This window comes from Oryctolagus cuniculus, chromosome 8 (genome assembly GCF_051225735.1).
Source record: "Oryctolagus cuniculus isolate XC-2025 breed Fujian yellow rabbit chromosome 8, ASM5122573v1, whole genome shotgun sequence".
Lineage (NCBI taxonomy): Eukaryota > Metazoa > Chordata > Mammalia > Lagomorpha > Leporidae > Oryctolagus > Oryctolagus cuniculus.
The window spans coordinates 138242408-138255618 of NC_142874.1; the positions used below are offsets into that span (position 1 = coordinate 138242408).

At 52.0% G+C, this 13211-nt stretch overlaps 1 protein-coding gene across 9 annotated transcripts in view; it reads right to left on the minus strand.

Annotated features, from left to right (window-relative positions):
* CEP135 (centrosomal protein 135) overlaps nt 1-12388 on the minus strand; it is an 80389-nt gene extending 68001 nt beyond the window's left edge. For 5 of the 9 annotated variants that reach the window (XR_016212188.1, XR_016212189.1, XM_089302770.1 and 2 more), the window contains exons 1-6: nt 11568-11708; nt 8945-9099; nt 6415-6605; nt 5194-5361; nt 3367-3508; nt 860-944 (exon numbers count right to left, since the gene is read on the minus strand). Coding sequence is in view for 7 of the 9 variants with exons in the window: in XM_089302770.1 (XP_089158896.1) it covers nt 860-944; nt 3367-3508; nt 5194-5361; nt 6415-6605; nt 8945-9057 (699 nt within the window). In the remaining 2 variants the exon portion in view is untranslated. Of the gene's footprint in view, nt 1-859; nt 945-3366; nt 3509-5193; nt 5362-6414; nt 6606-8944; nt 9100-11007; nt 11117-11567; nt 11762-12265 lie in introns of those variants that run through there. The other 4 variants (XM_089302769.1, XM_070048090.2, XM_089302773.1 and 1 more) reach the window with 4 other exon arrangements.
* Between the last annotated feature and the right edge of the window lie 823 nt (nt 12389-13211).

The window sequence follows — 13211 nt, forward strand, 5'->3', positions numbered from 1 at the left end:
ACAACTGGCCAGCTTATGTTTATAAAGCACTTGCGGGACAATGCGATATATGATTATAAACCGAAAAATACCGGTAGTATTTAACTCACATGTGTATTTGACATTTTCAACTTCTCTTCATAAAATATGTATTGTGACTGACATCACAATTTTTCTTTTAATTCTGCTTTTATCCAAATAATCTTCAAAGTACTTTATAGACGTAACAGCTGCATCCAGCACACAGTAACAGCTGTGTCTGTGCAGATCACTTCACTCCAAAAAAGTCACGTGCAGAAAACAACAAACATTACCCAACTGAAACCTCAGAAGGCACAACAAGAAAGCAGGCCTGTCGCCACTCAAGTCAGAGTTTAGCCAAGGCAGCAGCAGAAGTAGGAAAGGACAAAGCTCGCTATGGTTACCATTAACTGTGCAGCTAGGAATTCCCCTGCCTCTTCAGGTACTAAACGTCTGGAGAGAAAACACAAAACGGGACAACACAGAAGAGCAATTTCCAAAGAGATTTTTGTTCAAAACGTCAAAATCTATGAGTAAAAAAGTCACTAGAAACACAATTACAAAACACAGCATACCTTAATAAAATCCCTCCTGAGATGGAAACGGTTATATGGCTATAAAATTAGACTTAGGAAGACAAACAAAACGAAACGAAACAAAACCCACTCTTCACTCCAACCACCAGGGACTAAAGCCCCGAGTGTCCAGGCCGCCCCACAGTTCACTCTAGCGGCAGACTGATGGAAAAGATGGCAGCCAGGTAAAAGCACCTGTCAGTAGTTACAAAGATAACACAGCTGCACTCAGGACCACAGCACGCACGTCGCAGCCTCAAACGCACAAATCAGTAACATCCTACCTGCTTGCTATAGTCTCTCACTCCACTCTCCATCACTGCTAACTTTTCTTGTAACTGCTGGACTTCCTGTTGAAGTTCTTGAATCCTGAAACACATTTATAACTCATGCCAACATGCTTTTTTTTAAAGAGGTTTTCAACTGTAACAAGTATTTTTAACTTGGGGGACAGACAGTGAGAGAGACAGAGACATCTCTAATCTTCTGGTTTACTCCCAAAAGCCCAGCATGGCCAGGGCTGGGTCATGCTGCAGCTGGGAGCCAGGAACGCATTCCAGTCTCCCACAGGAGTGCAGGAGCCCAACTCCGTTAGCTGCCACCGCTGTGCCCCAGGGTGCACACCGGCAGGAAGCTGGAGTCAGAGTGGAGCCAGGACTGGACCAGGAGCTCGGACACAGGATACAACCAAGCAGCATCTCCAACACTAGGCCAAACGCCTGCCCCCAGCACATCTTCGTCAAGAAATGAGAATAGGAATGGGAGAGGAGTGGGAGGTGGGAAGGGAGTGCAGTTTAGAGGGCGGGAATCAGGGGAAGAAACACTATATCCCTAAAAGCTCTACATATAAAAATTTGTATTCATTAAATAAAAAAGTGGGCCAGCGCCGCAGCTCACTAGGCTAATCCTCCGCCTGCGGCGCCGGCACCCCAGGTTCTAGTCCCGGTCGGGGCGCCGGTTCTGTCCCGCTTGCCCCTCTTCCAGTCCAGCTGTCTGCTGTGGCCAGGGAAGGCAGTGGAGGATGGCCCAAGTCCTTGGGCTCTGCACCCACATGGGAGACCAGGAAGAAGCACCTGGCTCCTGACTTTGGATCGGTGCAGCACGCCAGCTGTAGCGGCCATTTGTGGGGTGAGCCAACGGAAGGAAGACCTTTCTCTCTGTCTCTCTCTCTCTCTCACTGTCTAACTCTGCCTGACAATAAATAAATAAATAAATAAATAAATAATAAAATAAAAAATGAGAATAATGAGAAATGGAACTAGACGGGTTCTCTTACACATCCTGTGCTTTCTGCTTCTCAATGACGAGATGCTACCTAGGCAGTCCCATAGCCTCAGCATTAGTATAGCTCATCATCTTGGAGCCTTAGTTTTATAAGAATAGATAAAAATCTGAGTGGCAAATAACTTGAAATTCAGCTATATTGTGCAATAAAACACCTAACTACTGCATTTTGATCTTTAGGACAATCTTTAGTTCCAGAACTCCCAAGAAGTGAAAGAAGGAACTAAAATGTGTTTTGTGACCCTCAAAGACCCCATAATGTCTAAAAAACTACTCTACTTCTACAGAGAAGGAAAAATATCAAGAAATAATGGAATTTCTCAAACAACAGCAATAAAAAAATCTAATCCTTTTGGAATTTGTTAACTCTTTGAGAAGCAAGATTTTGTCCAAACTGTCTGAATTCCACAGGCACTAACCTATATTTGCATTACACCAGTATTGTCTCCTACTGGGACAATAAAACCAGTAACAGATTTTCCATAGGTGGCACAGGGCTGGACCAGCTTGCCCCTGTTACCAATGGACCCAAACTGTCCTGTGACCCTGGGCTTAGGACGCCACTGCACTCACATAAACGCATGAGTGAACACAGACAAAATGTGCTTCTGCAAACAAAGGCAATACATGTCCTCCATGTCACCCAAATTCCAACTTCAATCATACAAACAACTCATCTGCGATGTCCTAGAGTAGAACAGAAGTCTATAAATTCAGAAATGCTAAATTTTTCATGGTTAAGGCCAGATAACTATACAGATATGTAATACTGTTTGAAAATAACTGAGTGAAGAGATCATAATCAGTGTTCTAATTCACATCATATCAAGACTAATACACTGAACATCTCCCCCATACGCTCTGCATCATCGACGATTAAGAAGTTACCTGCACTCGTACACCTCGCAGGCGAAGGCCTCCCGGCCACCACAGACTCTCACTACTGCTCACTAGCTCCTGTGGGCCCCGCACCTTGCACCAATGGCATCCTGTGCTCCTCTCGTCTCATCGTCCTACTGGACTGCGAACTTCTCAAAGGCAGCACCACCGCCGCATTCACCTTCCAGCCTGAGAACACTCACTGGGTGCCTGCCCGGCAGGCTGAGTGTGACTTCAGCTAAACAGACGTGATATGGGGTCCAATTTAAGGAAATACAAAGAGCTAGAAAATTCATGAAACAATTTCAAATCCAGTTACAAATCTATTCATGTCACTGGCATTTGACCCACGTCTAAAGTAATAGATTCCTGTGGAAGACAACTTAACCAGACATGCAACTAAATGTCAAAGCAACTCCACGGCAATGGGTCTTCAGTGCACTAAAGGATTTTAAAAGTTTGGACTGGAAACCTTAGATACATGGCCTATTTGAAATCAAAGTTTCAAAACAAGTAAAATCATTCTACCTCATTCACAAAGTATTTACTGAGTGCCTGTGAAAAGTTCTGGCCAGAACTAGAGATACCACACTGAAGACAAAAGTGCTCAAAGGCTCATTCAATGCACCTGTTATCAGCCACCTGCAGGAGGTCTGCAATGTAAGGGTCCTCCGGCTGAGGAACTGGGTATGAACTGACTTCAGATGGAGGGACTGGCTCGTCAATCTGCATTCGCTGCCGCCTGAAAGCAATACTTCTCTTCTTGCCCCCTAAAAAACAAGTGAGTACCTTAAGAAGAAGCAAAATAAAACAATGTCTTCCATTTAAATATCCCAAGTTAGGCTTTTTGTTATAAAATGTATCTCATTGAGATACTTTCCCCTCACATGTAAATATCCGCTCTGATCCACATGTATTTCTGAAAATCTCAAGGGGACGTGGTTATAAAACAGACTTAATGCACCCGCCTGCTTGCTGTGTTCCTCCACTAGATGGGGGTACGACCTAAGCAAGAGTAAAAGCTGTACCTTGTGGTGTTCACTATGACGAGCTAAGAAACCATCACTACGATGTCATTCAGGAAGTGAGAACTAAAATATGCAGGTGTGGTGCCGGTGCTGTGGGGTAGTGGGTAAATCTGCCACCTGCAGTGCAGGTATCCCATAAGGGCACTGGTTTGAGTCCCAGCTGTTCCACTCCCAATCCAGCTCTGTGCTATGGCCTGGGAAAGCAGCAGAAGATGGCCCAGATCCTTGGGCCCCTGCCCCTGCACCCGCGTGGGAGACCCAGAAGAAGCTCCTGGCTTCAGATCAGTGCAGCTCTGGCCGTTGCAGCCATTTGGGGAGTAAACCAGTGGATGGAAGACCTCTCTCTCTCTCTCTGCCTCTCCTCTCTCTGTGTAACTCTTTCAAATAAATAAATAAATCTTTAAATAAAATATGCAGGCGTATGAAACAGCTAACAAATGTTAAGTAGCAAAATTAGAATACAATGGAATGTCACCTGTAAAACAAAGTCGTGCCATATTCTAAAGTATTATTGGTAGAGAGTGTTTTCCTGATTATATTTACATGCGGCAGAAGTAATTTTTTAATAGTAATCACTATCTTTAAAAACAGATTTTTCAATTTATTTTCCTGAGAGGCAGAGAGAAGCAGCCTGCTTCCATCTGCCAGTTCAGTTCCCAAGTGCCTGGCCAGAGCCAGGAACTCAGGGCAGGTCTCCCACACATGTGGAAGGAATCCAACCATCTGGGCCATCGCCACCGCTTCCCAGGGCCTGTGTGAGCAGGAGGCTGGAGTCAGAAGCTGAACACGGGCACTGAACTCCAGCATTCTAACACGGGAAGTCCGGGCCAAACAGCCGCCCAGGAAGAACTTCTTCTGAGAATAACAGAGCCTCATGAAGTACAAACATCATCTACAATTTTGTCTTCACTGGTATTCTAACACTGTCGTTCCCCCTCTTCACGGAGGAACGACACTAGACCCTGCGCTGTTCTTTTGTCTGCTCGGCCCTCCCCGGGTTTGCTGCTGGTTCTTCCCGGGTTGGCTGCCGATCCTTCCACCTCCGTGGAAGGGCGGCTCCCCCTGCCACTTTCCCCACTTCCGCGGGGGAGCGGCACACCGACGGCCGGCTCTCTCGGGGGCTGCTCAGATGTTATCCGGATGTTCCTGGTGCATGCTGTCTCTCTCCTCCTTTATAGTCCTCTTCCTCCAATCCCAACTCTGCTACCCACACGCCGAGTACGCTGCTCTCCTCCAATCAGGAGCAGGATCAGCTCCTGCAGGTTACTGGTTGAACTGGAGGCAGCTGTGTAGAAGCTGTTTCCTCCTCTCCCAGCGCCATATTGTGGGAGAGCAGATGCATAGAATAAGTCATAATTCCAGTAACTCAGTCCAGTCCGAGTTGCTCCCCACATAACACATTTCATCTTAAGAAGGAAAAGACTTACCTGGAGTTTGTACAACAGCATGCAAATTCTTTTCTTGAAGTTGTTGGATTTTTTCATTTTTAGCTTTGCCCTCTTTCTCCAAAAGCCTGAGTTTATGAACATACTGGTTATTTAGAAATTTCAGGTCAGCTGTTTCACGTGCACATTTCTTCAAAGCAGTTTTCAGGTCTTAAAAAGACACAGACTATTTTAGATCATGAAATCCCTCTATTTTACAAAATTCAATCGCCTCCACCTCAGGGCCCCCCTGGTTCTTAGGCATGCTGCCCGAAGCCTGCTGCCCTTCTGTCAGCACTGATGACACCGCAAATAACTCACTAAGCAGAGGGAATCTGGCTTTCCTGCGGTGGTAGTAGCCTACCGTACATCACGGCTTTTGATACAGTAAACTGGGGTTTGAAGCACAAGGATTATGAATTCAAACGAGGGGTTAGACAGCTTTCCAGTGACTCTCAGGATAGTTTACAAGGAGGCAACTATATAATTACTCTTTGCCTAGCCTTTGAAATCTTCCTACTCTACCTCCCAGCTCAGTGACTCGTACCTTATTTCACTACTTTTATTTTCCAGTAAGGGAAAAACAAGAATTGTTTCAAGAACATTTCCTCAGTTCCAGCGTTTAGTATCTCCATAGCAAGTTCAATTCTAAAACTCCAGTCCACATACAGTGCAGACTAGTGTAGCTATGGAATGCACATTTTTTTTTTTTTTTTTTTGACAGGCAGAGTGGACAGTGAGAGAGAGAGACAGAGAGAAAGGTCTTCCTTTTGCCGTTGGTTCACCCTCCAATGGCCGCCACGGCCGGCACACCGCGCTGATCTGATGGCAGGAGCCAGGAGCCAGGTGCTTTTCCTGGTCTTCCATGGGGTGCAGGGCCCAAGCACCTGGGCCATCCTCCACTGCACTCCCTGGCCACAGCAGAGGGCTGGCCCGGAAGAGGGGCAACCGGGACAGAACCCGGCGCCCCAACCGGGACTAGAACCCAGTGTGCCAGCGCCGCTAGGCGGAGGATTAGCCTAGTGAGCCGCGGCGCCGGCCTTTTTTTTTTTTTTTTTTTTGGGAATGCATATTTGCAAGTGTTTTCCATCTCAGGAATTCCAATATACCCCACAGTATTTCAGGAGCTTTTTAGCAGAAGGATTGCCATATTTTCCAGTCAGCAGTTTCAAAATTAGACAAAAAAAGATACTACATTTTTAAAATTATCAAATTTTCACTTACCTTTTATGTGTTGATCTGAGTGTTCTCTTAGTTTCATTAACTCTAGGTATAATTCATTATTTTCCCTACTCAATCTTGCATTTTCTAGTTTATAAGGTTCCAAAACAAAATCAAAATTGGCACTTTCTTTTTCAGCTTTCACAGTAGATAATTTTGATTGCCGAAGACTTTCTGTTGTATGAACTAAGTCACTAAAATTCAGGAACAGAAAATGAAAACACAAGGAAATAGCCCATTAACTTCCTATTAACTAGAAATACACTTCTAGAAAAGCTTGGGGCCACACTGTGGCATAGCAGGTTAAGCTACCACCTGCAATACCAGCATCCCACATGGGTGCCAGCTGGAGGGCCAGCTGCTCCACTTACAGTCCAGCTCCTTACTAATGTGCTTGGGAAAGCAGCAGAACATGGCCCAAGCACTTTGATCCCGGTACCCACTTGGGAGACCTGGAAGAAGCTCCTGACTTCTGGCTTCGGCCTGGCCCAGCCCCAGCCACTGCAGTCATTTGGGGAGTGAACCAATGGATAGGTGGAAGATCTCTCTCTCTGTCTCTTCCTCTCTCTGTGTTAGCTCTTTCAAATAAATAAATCTTTAAAAAATGCTTAAAAGATATGTCAATGTGAAATAAGAACAAATTAAAAAAAAAAAAGAACGACTACTAGGATCCTTTTAAGGCATCAGAAGATCCTTTACCAATTTCCCCAAACAAAATGAATGACAAGCTACGAGAGACACACACTAGCTTCATTCTGAGTCCCCTCCCTTGCTCACTGCCTCAGGTCCATTTCCTCACCTACTCCTGTGTTCACTGAGCAAGCATCTGAGTGTCTGCTGTCTTGCTAACACCAAGGACACAACAGAGTCAGCTCCTCACTTCCCAGAATGCACAGCAATGGAGTATCCACTAAGTCCTTAGTGAGCCAGGACACGATGCAGTCCTCAGCAGTGTGCAGTTTACAGGAGAGCTTCAAAAACTCAGGGAACACGTGTTTCCTTTTCATTTCACTTTTCCATGAACTTCCAAATAACTGAGAGGCAAAGCATCATAAGAGAGGGAAAGTCATAGACGGTCCAACCGCTGGTTCAGTCCCCAGATGGCTACAACATCCAGGGCAGGCAGAAGCCAGGAGCGGGAACTCCATTCTGGTCTCCTACGTGGGTGAGAGGGGCCTGGACTTGGGCCATGCCGTCTTCCCAGGTGCATTAACAGGAAGCTGGACAGTAAGTGAAGCAGTTGAGGCTCAACACGGGATGCCATCGCAGGAATGGCTTAACCCACTGCACCACAACATGGGTCCCTCTATCCTAAGTTCCTCTAAGTGCCCTCCTATTCTACTGACAGCAGAATGCCAAATGTTCTATTCCTATGTGATAAACTCAAATCTTTCTGTGCCCCTAGGCGTTCAACCTGTCTATTGACAGCACTGACAAAGTCAGGGTCTCTGGTTGTGGGGAGGCACAAGCAGCCAGGCAAGGCCGCGCCGCGCCGCGTCCCAGTGGTCAGAGTCCTGCAGGACAGGCAGGGCCAGGCCCACACAAGTCTCTCACCCAACTGAGACCGCACACGAGCTCAGGGAGCTTCCAGCGATGGCACGCACGGGAGGTCAAGCTGCAGGCAGCAGCCAGGACTGGAGCAGGAGGGATCTGGGAAGCCACCAGGAAGACGCAGCTCTTCACCCACCCTCTCCTTCCCGACATCGACACTTGAGGTCCACTGCAAAAGCTTCCTACACAACCTCCCTGCTCCGACCTCAAACCACCCCAACTTAGAAAAGGGGAAAAAGGATAAAGAACTTTGCAGTTAAGGCAACACGTAAGCGACAGCCTTGCCCAACACGACACCAGAGTCACTGTTAACCGACAGAGATTACAGAGCAGGCCGCAGACACAGCACTCCAGAGGGACCAGCATCTCCACACCACCACTGTGCTGAGAGCGAGCGAGCGAGCGAGCGAGAGAGAGCTCAGAACAGACACAGCGCTCCAGAGGGACCGCGTCTCCACACCACCACTGTGCTCAGAGAGAGAGAGAGAGAGAGAGAGCGCTCAGAACAGACACAGCGCTCCAGAGGGACCGCGTCTCCACACCACCACTGTGCTCAGAGAGAGAGAGCGAGCGAGAGAGAGCGAGCGAGCTCAGAACGGACACAGCGCTCCAGAGGGACCAGCGTCTCCACACCACCACTGTGCTCAGAGAGAGAGAGAGAGAGAGAGAGAGAGAGAGAGCGAGAGCTCAGAACAGACACAGCGCTCCAGAGGGACCGCGTCTCCACACCACCACTGTGCTCAGTGAGCTCCGAAGCACCCGCTCTGAAGAGCAGGCTGTGAGTGGCGACCCCGGTTTTACAGTGCGGAGACGCTGCACTGAGGACAGCAGGGTAGGAGCTAGGGGGGAAGGGAAGAGCAACAGAGGACTGGGGTCTTCAAGGTTTGTGCACTTCTTCACTGATGCAGGAAGCTCGACCAGAACCCAGCTGGGGGGTGGGGGGCGGGCTCCTGGAGGTCGGGAACTGTGGTTTTACCTTTACCTGAAAAGCTTTTCCACCAAGGGTAAACATTCTACCGTCAGAGTCTGGCGGTAGCCCAACTGATCCAATCTCTTCCTAATGTTGATGTACTTCCTCTCTGCTGCTGTGGTCATCCTGCCGTCCACTCAGTCCTTCTCACTGCCAAAATCAAAGCCCTAGAAGAAGAGTGAAGCAGCGTGACGTCAGTGGGGCAGCTAGGAACCGCTTCTTGGCTTTTTTCTTGTGCAGCAGGCGGCCTCCTGGAGTATTTAGACGGACTTGAACCCAGCGCTTCTGGGGCTCGTACTCTACATCTAAACTACGTCCTCTCTTCATAAACTCAAACGTGCAGCTTACGACAGTAAAGATTCTAGAAGGAAACAAGCAGCGGGCAGAGCCTGAGGTGGGCAGAGGACGCTCAGTGAGCACTCTTTCAGAAGTACCAAACAGAAAAGGAAAAACCTGCCACACGGGACTGCGCCAAAATGAGAAACGTCTGCTCATCGAAACATTCCACCCAGGAAATGTACAGGCAAAGCCAACGAGTATAGGACAGCAGGCCTAGCTACCTGGACTATAAAGGAACTTTCACCACTCAAGACTAAGAACCCAGGAGAAATGTGTTTGGATTAAAAGCAAAATTCAGTTTTGCTTGACTTGGCACAAGCACTCTGCAGAAGAGACCTGAACTGGAGCATCACAGGAAAAGGTACTCAGGTAACGTCGTCAGGCAGACACAAAGTAAAACCACAATCAGCGTCAATTTCATCCACACCAGAATGGCTGAATATAAAGGGCCCAGCCACACCATATGTCAGCTAAGTCGGGGAGCACCCGGAATCTACACACACACACACACACCCGGAATCTACACTCACACACACACCTGGAATCTACACACACACACACCCGGAATCTACACTCACACACACACACACACTGGAATCTACACTCACACACACCCGGAATCTACACTCACACACACACACACCCGGAATCTACACACACACACACACACACACACCCGGAATCTACACTCACACACACACCCGGAATCTACACACACACACACACACACCCGGAATCTACACACACACACACACACGGAATCTACACTCACACACACACCTGGAATCTACACACACACACACACACCCGGAATCTACTCTCACACATACACCCGGAATCTACACACACACACACACACACGGAATCTACACTCACACACACACGGCCCAGAATCTACACTCACACACACACCCGGAATCTACACACACACACACACACACACACGGAATCTACACTCACACACACACACACCCGGAACCTACACTCACACACACACACACACCGGAACCTACACACGCACACACACACACCCGGAATCTACACTCACACACACTCACACCCGGAATCTATACACACACGCACACACACCCGGAATCTACACTCACTCACTCACTCACTCACACACACACACACACACACCCGGCCGGGGAAGGGACCATCCTTGGGGGACCGCCTGGCAGTTTCTGAGAAAGTTACATGCACTTGTGCCCTGTTAATCCCGCAGGAAACGTGGGGTCTCTGCACGGGGACGGGGGGGCGGCGAGCTCCTGCTGCTGGCCAGCACCAGCCAGGAGGCTCCAGACACCCCGACCCCCGGCACTGCCCCAGTCCTAGGGGGCTCAACAACAGGCAAAACCGAACTGCGCCCCGAAATGCCTACAGCAGCCGCCCGCCCGGGGACGTGGAGGGGCAGTGGCAGTGACCGGAAGAACCTTCCAGAGGGAATTACCGACCAGCCCCTGGTTGACCGCGGGGGAACGCAGCCGTGCGCCTTTACGACAGCACCGGTGCGCTTCAGCCCCGTGCACCTCGCCTAACGCGTGTCCGCACCCTGCTCCGTCCCAGCCTCGGCTGGCTGCACCAGGTCCTAGGATGCAACCCGTCGGCTCGCATCCTCACAGCCACCGGGCACGGGACGAACGCCCACCACTGCCCAGGCGAGGGGCCCTGCCCGCACCCCGGGGCGGCCTGCCCCGCACCGCACCCCGGCTTCCGGCCCGCGGCCCTCCACTCACCGGAGCCCTCCTAATCCGGCACCTCTCCGTGTCGCTCCCTCCCGCACACCCTCCTCCTCCTCCTCCTCCTCCTCGCCGCCCGCGGGACGACGCAGGGAAACTCCTGCCCTCGGGAGAAATCCTCCCGGGCGCCTCCGAGCGGGCAGGGCGGCGCCGCCGGCCGCCTGTGCTGCGCCCGCCTCCCGCTCGGCTCCCCCGGCCACGACCCCTCCGCCGCTCCGGGAGCGCAGGGCCCGCTCGCGGCGCGGCGCGGCGCGACGTCACGGCCAGCGGCCCCCGGGCACGCCGGCTGGGCTCAGAGGCAAGGCGCCCCGCACCCCCATCCACGCCTTGCGGCTGTTCGCTTTCGGCTTCCAGCACACAGTCTGCGACACCCGGCGGCGCCCACTCGCGCGGGGCCCGAACCGTCCGCCCCCGGCCCACGAACGTCGCCTCCGCCACAAACACCCCGCGTGAGCGCGCGCGCGCCCCCAGACCCCACAGCCGCGGCCGCAACAGAGCGCGCGGGCTTCCGGGCGGTGGACGCGGCCTCCGGCGGCCCCGCCCGGCTCCACACTCACCGGCAGCCCCGGCCGCCGCTCCCCGCGGCCGCCGCCGCCGCCGCATCGCCCGCGGGCCTCGTCCCCGCTGCCGCGTCAGCCGCGTTTGAAAATGGCGCCGAGAGACGGGCCGGGCCGGCCCGGAGGAGGCGCCGCGGTTGCCCCGGTAACGGAGCGGCGGACGGCGCGCGGCCGAGGCTGCGCCGGGAACCCGGGGCCCGGAAGCGCAACGGTCTGGGCGGGGCGAGGCCGCGGGCGCCCCCTGGCGGCCGGCCCCAGCCTGGGCGGGGCCGCTGTCGCACCCTCCCGCGGTGAGCACCTGCTGCGTGCGGGGTGAACGCGCCGCCCCGCTCCCGGTCGCTGCGGGCGGACCGGCTGCACCTGCTCCCTGGCCCGGCCTACTCCCCGGCGGCGATTCCAGGTGGGCCTTTCGGCGTTCCCCGACCCCCGCCGGAACAGAGTTGTTCCCCCACGACCAAGTCCGCCCGAGGCTCTGCGGGTGTATAGGTCTCTCCCGCCGCCCCCGACTGCGGACGGAATTAAGCTGCTTACGGAGCACTGCTGGTCGGAGGGAGCCACGGGGTCATGGCAGAAGCCCGTGTCGCCTCTGAAAACTTTCTGGGGAACTCACTTTGTTCCTGTTCGGCCTTCCCCCTACCGATAGGACGCCCACTCTGGAAGCCGACTCATCTTGTGGCTGCTGCCAGCTTTGTACCCACCCGTGCACTGCTCTCACTCTTCCACTCTGAGCGCCTTGTCTGCCTGCCTGTGCCCCGATGGGCTGTGGCGTGGAGTTTCTGCGAAGCAATGAGTGCGGTTCCGTAGGTGACCCTGGTGTGTCCCACACCCGTGCCTCGTGTTTTGTTTTTGTTTTCCTTAGCAGCACAGCGGACGTCTGTTCTGAAAGAGCCCTAAGCAAAGAACAGGGCGGGATGGCTGCCCCAAACACACACTCCTTAGAAAACGGACCAGTAAAACCCAATAGAGAGATACAGAAGCTGAATGAGACGGAAGCCACGGGGGAGCTCTGCTCCAAGTGACAGCAAAGCCCAGGGTCCGGCTTACGGCTGAAGGCACACCGAGGAGTAGGAGCCGAACTAAAGAAAACGGAAGCCACGTTGAGGCTGGCTGTGAGGGCTGTAGCAGGTGCACAGCTGGGGAGGCAGAGAGAAGCACCAACAGGCTCCCAGCGGCAGAAAATGAGCCCACTGACCGGCTCCCAGGGGCTCCAGGAGCTCCCCAGGGCGGGAGCCTGACAGGCGCCACTGGGCTTCGTTCCTGGTGAGGGAGGCCTGATGATGGGGAGGTGGGGAGGCCGATGTAGAGACACAGGGGAATAACCATCCCGGAGAACGAGTCTGCCAAGAGAGATGCCGAAACAACGAATTCCAACGTGAAGGAGAGAGCCAACAAAATAAATGCCAGTTCTCTCCAGAGGACAGGAGCTGGCTGACTGTTTAAATGTGGAAAAGCTTACAACAACCTTGACAGAGCTTACAGTGACCTTGAGGGATGCCTCTCTCTCTCTCTCTCTAAGATTTAGTAAGACAGAGTTACAGAGAGAGGTAGAACCAGAGAAAGAGAGAGGTCTTCCATCCACTGGTTTACTCCCCAAATGACTGCAATGGCCAGACCTGAGCTATCTGAAGCCAGGAGCTTCTTCCA